This window comes from Mus caroli, chromosome 2, assembly GCF_900094665.2.
Source record: "Mus caroli chromosome 2, CAROLI_EIJ_v1.1, whole genome shotgun sequence".
Lineage (NCBI taxonomy): Eukaryota > Metazoa > Chordata > Mammalia > Rodentia > Muridae > Mus > Mus caroli.
The window spans coordinates 145,003,615-145,010,544 of NC_034571.1; the positions used below are offsets into that span (position 1 = coordinate 145,003,615).

Genomic DNA, 6,930 nt, shown 5'->3' on the forward strand with positions numbered 1-6,930 from the left:
CGAGACAGGGTTTCTCTGTGTAGTCCTGGCTGTCCTGGAACTCACTCTGTAGACCAGGCTGGCCTTGAACTCAGAAATCCACCTGCCTCTGCCTCTGCCTCTCAAGTGCTAGGATTAAAGGCGTGCGCCACCACTGCCCGGCCTCTGGCCACTCTTATTCAGTGTAGCGCTTGAAGTCTTATCCAGAGCAACAAGACAAGAAAAAGGAACACAAATAGAAAAGGAAGAAGTCAGATCACCCCCGTCTGAAGTCACCCATGATCTGTAGTCCTGGAGTGGTTTGTTTGTTTGTTTGTTTGTTTGTTTGTTTGTTTGTTGTGCTTTGGTTCATTTTGTGCATTTTCTGAACCAGGATATCTCTGTGGTGGCAGGCTGGCCTTGAACTCTCTATGTAGCTCAGGTTAGCCTCGAACTCATGTTGTTCCTCCTACCTCAGTCTCTCAAGTGCCAGGTCGTAAGCTGTTGGTTTATGATCCTACACCTAAAAGCCTCTACAGATTCTACCAGAAAACCCTTAGCCCTAATAAATGCTTCCAGCTAAGTAGCAGGCTAAAAGGTCAACATTGAAAATCAGTAGATTTTCTATATCTGAATAATGAACTTGTTGAAAACTAAATCAGTATAATCCCCCTTAAAAACCCCAAAGGCGTCCTTCACAGAAATAGGAAAACAAAACAAAAAACAAAAAACCTTTCCTCCTTCCCATCAGTGAGCAATTTCTAGTTTCCCGGGTTTTACTTCAGGTTAAACACACAAACCTAAGGATTCAGAGATAAGACCCACATGTGAGTGAGAGAATTCGACATCTGTATTTCAGGGTCTGAGGGACAGTAATAACCATAGATGTAATAGTAAAGGCAGAGACATAGCCAAGAACTTTATGATTGGATTCAAGGCCTGCTCTGCAGAAGGGAACCAATGGTGTCTAGTTTCGTTTTTTATTTTGTTTTTGTTTTTGATCTGCCCAAGAACCCACAGCTGGGGGAGCTCATTGGTCCCAAGTGTGAACATACTACTGCTGTTTTACCAATAAACATCGAACCAAGATGAGTGCCACTCTCAGGTCTTATCAGAAAAGTTTCTTTGTGCAAGGCATGATGGTTAATGCAGAAAGTAGCTGTTGATAAACGTGTAAAAGGAGGGAACTCGATCCATGCATCTCACTCTGTACAAAATCAACTCGGCCTTCATGTAAGACTCGAACCTGCCGGGAAAAGCACAGGCGAGGCCCAGGCGAGGGGCTTCCTGCAAAGGACTCCAAGAGTTATGAATGAGCTTGTGTGAGATTAAAAGCTCTGCAGTCTGTGGAATGGAAAAGGATACTTTCTAGCTACAAGTCAGAGAAGTGATTAATAATGACAATATTAAAAACTGCAAGAGCTAAATGACAAGAAGCCAAGTCATCCAATCAATATATAGGATATGAACTGAATATGCCAGAGTTCTCAAAGAAAGAAATACATGGTCAATATCATTTGAAACAAATGTTCAACACCTTTAGCTAACAGGGAACTACACATTAAAGCTATGTTGTACTTTTATCTCACCCATTCAGAATGGCTATCATCAAGAAAACCAATGAGGCTGAGGCAGGGGAATTGTCGTGAGTTTTAGGCTAGCCTGGGCTACATAGTGAGCCTTTGTCTTAAACAAAAAGCAAAGGGACAGTGACAAATGCCAGTGAGGCCGTGGGGAAAGTCGATGCTGATGGGTGTGGCTAAGTGTAGCCACCATGGAAGTCAATATGAAGGTTCCTCCAAACCCTAAAGCTAGAGCTACCATGTGACCCAGCTGTCCCGCGTCCGGGTATATACCCGAAGGGTTGGAAGCCAACACAGCTGCACAGCCTTGTTTATTGCTGCACTAGTCGCCATGGCCAGCAAGTGGAACCAGCCTAGAGATCTATCAGCAGCTGAATGGATAAAGAAAGTGAGATACATATACAGAATGGAGCACTACTCGTCTGTAAAGAAGAATAAAATTATGCAGTTTTAAGAAAAGAGAGTGAGACTGAAGCCCATTAGAATAGGTAGAATAAGCTGGGCTTGGGAAGACAAATACCATTTTTCTATCAAAAGCAGAACCTAGATATAAATTTGCATATACATGTATGGGGTGTGTGTGTGTGTGTGTGTGTGTGTGTGAGGGAGGGAGGAGGAGGCCTACAGGGAGGAAGGAGGAGGAAAGAGAAAGGATATAAGTAACATAGAAGCCGGTTGTAGTAAATGCGTTTGACATGAAGTCTCTCACCGTAACCATTTTAAGTGTGTAGCTCAGTGGCATTTAAATACATTCATAATGTGCCACCATTATCATCATCCACCTTAATATCCTCCATCATCTTCTAAAACTCAAGAAGCCTCCGTTCAATAAAACTCCCTCCGCCCCTCCTGCTCCAGGCCATCACCAATCTAACTATCTCTAACAATGGAGTCTCTCTATGTGTGGCTTTGAGATGTGATTCTGTGTGTTTGAATTTCACTTCTCAACTTGATCCAAGGAGCAAAAGCCATATGAGGTCTGTTTAGGTGACCAGTCACTGGAAGATGGCTCAGCAGTAAAGTGCTCACCAGCAAGCCTGACAACCTGTTTGGATCCACAGAACTACATAAAGCTAGACACAGCTGCACGGGTGTTTAATCCACCATTCATGGAAGAATGGGAGGTGGAGGCAGGAGAATGAGTCACCAAAAGCTCTCAGGTCAGCTAGCCTGCCACAGGCAGAGGGTGAACCAGAGACAATGGACACGAAGCAATCAGAGTTTATTCTGGAGCTGAGAGCCATAGTCAGGAATGCAGATTTAGGTCACCCCAAATTCCATGTTCCAACATGGACGTAGTCTCATGAAGTTTTTATAGTAACAAGACAAAGAGAATTATGAATCATGACGCTTTTCAAAATCATCAGTGGGCTCGTGAGTTAGGTGGCTACAGCAAAGTGGGAGAATCTCTGCTATGGGCTTCAGATGCTAGCTGACAGCTTTCTTAACCCTTTCAATGGTGGAAAAATAGGGGCTTATTAAGTCAATACTTTCCAGAAGGTGTATATCTCTTAGCCACTGAATTTTATAGGTGGCCAAGGAATGGCTGTCTGGGAGAGTCAAGATCACCTGCAATTAGGCTCTGGACCTGCAACATTGTAGCCTTTCTACATCGGAGATGTTATCAGTCCATCAGGCTTTGCAGACACAGTTCCTTTCCAGGAATTCTCCTTCACAGGGACCTGTTTCAAAACACAGTGGAAGGGGAAGGTCAGCAGACACGGTTGTCCTCTGAAACCCCTGCATGCAAGCCATGGCAGGGCACATAGATGCCTGCTCCAAAGTGATGGGAATCTGCTGTTTCAAACATTCCCGCTGTGCATAGTGGCCGAAGCTCTGAGTCCAAGGAACTTCAGACTACCCTGCCTCTCTGCCACAGCTTCTTTCCTATCTTTTAGGGGATGCGGCTTGAACCCAAGGTCCCTTGCTGCCGAGCAAGTGCCATGCCACTGAGTCACACCTCCCACCACGCACCCCCACCTGGTGACACATCTGCTCATAAATGGAAATATTAGGGCTGAAGTTTCTGTGGGGCTCCTGGGCCCACACTTTCACTTCTCTCAGCTCCCTTAGACAACCCCCAGCCCGTGAGACAAAGCACCCCCCCCATTCAGGCTGGGGACATAGCTCAGTGGTAGGGTTCTTGCTGGACATTCATGCTGTCCTGGTTTCCATCCACAGCACCAGGAAAGGAAGAGAGAGAGAGAGAGAGAAAAGAGGACCCACTCACCATCCTTCCTGAGAGGGGTCTGGAGTTAGGTCTTCATGAATATGTAAATCAGTCATGTAAATGATGCTTACTTAATATGCATTCTATGATTGGCACCTAGGGCTTCTTTGCTGCATGCTCACAGCTGCATCTGTCACTGCCCAAGCAGGGGGACGGAGCTGCCCTGCCTCACACAGCAAGTTCCTCTATCGGATCAAAGCATGGGTACCAAATGTTCTGTGATCTGGCGCAGTGTAAACACACACACACAGATGCTACTGAATTTTCTAGAACTTTCTGTCACAAATCATAGATGCTGATTTCAGGTTTAAATGAGAAAGCAGTTGATCCATGGTGGTCAAATTTCAAATTAACGATGCATCCTTCCAGGAAGCCTTTCCCAGGATAGACAAATACTGGTAAATACAAGAAATCATGTTGGTCTTTTTCTTTTGTTTTGAGATTGGAGTCTCCCGTAGTCCAGGCTCTCACAACTTAAGTATAACTGAGCTTTCCCATACAAGTACTGTCCAGGCCTCGGCCTTCTTCGCTTCCGCGGTCAGATGCGATGCAGTGTGTTCAGGGGCTATGGTCATAACGGAACCAAGTTCTCAACAACTCAGAACTGACTGTGCAGCCCTGGGTAAGCCAGCACTTCCTCCTAGAGGAGCTTGCAGCCCACTTTCTCAGCAAACACATGGGCCCACATAGAGAAAAGAAACACTTTAGCCATTTTTATAGTGAAGTTTTTGTGTACGCCGTGCTGGGGATCCAGCCCAGTCTGGGTCTCAGTTCCAGGATCTCAGGCAGGCTAAGTTGCCCCTCTCCCATTGAGCTGTGCCCTTAGCTCCCGACAGTTGAGTTTAGACTCCAGTTACTAGGTCAGCACCTGGGTGTGATGACACACAGTGGCAATCCTGCCACTAGGAGGCTAAAGCATGACAAATGTGAGTTTGAAGCTAGCCTGGGCCACATAGCAAGACTGGCTCAAAACAAACAGGTGAATGTGTTTCCTCTTAAATTAATACGGCAGCAATGTCTGAGTGATATACTCCCAAAAGATGGGGTTCTAGCCCCTCAGGCCCCAGAACTGCTGTCACCCGTGGCTGGACAATCACAGCAATCTCCCATAAGGTCCATGGCCTGCTTCCAGAGTCCTCTTGCATTGCTAAATTCAGTGGCTAAGAGATATAAACCTCTGGAAAGTATTGACTTAACAATCCCCTGTTTTTCCACCATTCAAAGGGTTAAGAAAGCTGTCAGCTAGCAATGCAACTTGAATGAACAAATGAATGAATGAATGAATGAATGAATGAATGAATGAGTGACCAGATAAACCCACTAGAAAGAAGAGGAAAGGAAGGAGGGATGGGAAGGAGGAAGGATGGAGGGATGGAGGAAGATGATGCCCAGTTATTATTCTGGATTATTGGAGCCATTCATCTTCATTGTTGGGACACATGATGACAGTGCAGTATTATCTTGTATCATGCTCCTCTCGGTGCTGGAGTGCCATCCAGAGGCTGTGCTGAGTGTTCCCCATTGCCACTGGCTTGGAGTGCTCTGCAGTAGGGAGCTTGTTAGGTGAGAACGATAAATGAGGTGCAGTGGGGTACAGGGGCCAGGAATCAGCTATTTCCTGACCTAAGGCCAACAGCATCCACCACCCACACTGCTCCACAGATCCATCGTGCCATTTTCATTATTCTCACAGTTTCCTTTCATAGATTCCCTATCCTGCTGGTTCTTGGATTCCATGTGGGCTCTGGCTAAGCACCGTGGCCGAAGAGCCAGGGAGAAGCTGAGGACCCAAGTACTTTCACTCAAGGCTGTCAGGCAGGGTGGGAATGTGAAGACACCTGCCGGGCTCTTTCCAGCCTCAGCTCCTCTGTCTTCCCTCTGTTGGCTACAGGATGGGATGCGTGAAGTCCAGGTTCCTCCGAGATGGAAGCAAGGCCTCAAAAACAGAGCCAAGTGCCAATCAGAAGGGCCCTGTGTATGTGCCAGATCCCACGTCCTCCAGCAAGCTGGTGAGTGTGGCATCCCAGAGAGCTGCCACAGGGACTTTAAGCCCTTTCTTCCCCAAATGAGATGACACCCACAAGCCGCCTACCTCTAGGATGCTTTCCCCAGGCATGGAAGCTACTTCTTACCTGGTGGCCGTATCCTGGCCCTGGGCTCCGCCTCTCAGTCAAATGAGTGTGTTCCTTGTGTTCCTTCAGCCTGGGCCCTGCAGCACTGCAGCAGCATGCAAGCAGATCCATGATGACAGAGATAGCATGGCTGTCCATCTGCCCTGCAACAGCAATCGAGCAAGGAGAGCAGCAGGGAGGCTGAGGGATGGCTCAGTAGATAAAGAACTATTGCTCAAGGGTGAGGGCCAGAGTTTGAATCCCCAGCAGGGCCTATAATCCCAGCATGCAGAGGCAGAGACACAGCAGCATCTCCAGAGTAAGCTGGCCAGAAAGTGAGACATCCTACCTCAATATGTAAGACAGAAAGTGATGAAGGAAGACATTAACTTCGGGGGCTCCACACATGTATATACCCATGTAGACACATACCTGTGCACAGATGTGCATCCACACACATGTGAACACATATAAACATACATCATATGCATGCAAAACAAAACAAAAAAATCAATAGTGACTATTTTGGTTACTTTTTTTTTTTTTTACTGTGATAAAATGCCAGGACCAGGGTAACTTGTAGAAGGAGTTTATTTAGGCTCATGGGTCCAGAGGGTTAGAGTCCATGATGGTGGAGTAGAGGCAGTCGCTGGCAGCCATGGCAGCCGGGGCAGCAGCATCTGAGCTCTAACATCTCACTCGAGCCATAGAGAAGGAACCAGAAGCAGTATGAATCTTTTAACTCTCAAAACCCAGCTCCCACCCACAATGGCATGCTCCATTAGCAAGGCCACACTTCCTAAGCCTCCCAAACTGGGCCATCAGTTTGGGAGCCAAGTGTTCAAATGCTTGTGCCTATGTGGACCACCATAGTGGCGGTGGGAGCATCAGTGAGAACAGTCAATAGAAGAAGGTGTGATGCCTGAAGGGAAGAGGTAGCTCAGTCAATACACTGCTTTCCACACAAGCATAAGAACCATCTCCAGAACTCATGTGTAAAAAAGGAAAGAATAAAGTGAGGGGAAGGGAGGGAGGGAGGGAGGGAGGG

At 46.8% G+C, this 6,930-nt stretch overlaps 1 protein-coding gene across 2 annotated transcripts in view; it reads left to right on the forward strand.

The window, feature by feature from the left end:
- The window catches only part of Hck (HCK proto-oncogene, Src family tyrosine kinase), a 43,257-nt gene that overhangs the window by 10,456 nt on the left and 25,871 nt on the right, over window positions 1-6,930 (forward strand). For both annotated transcript variants that reach the window (XM_021181500.1, XM_029474708.1), the window contains exon 2: window positions 5,663-5,780. In XM_021181500.1, coding sequence (XP_021037159.1) covers window positions 5,663-5,780 — 118 coding nt within the window. The remainder of the gene's footprint in view (window positions 1-5,662; window positions 5,781-6,930) is intronic.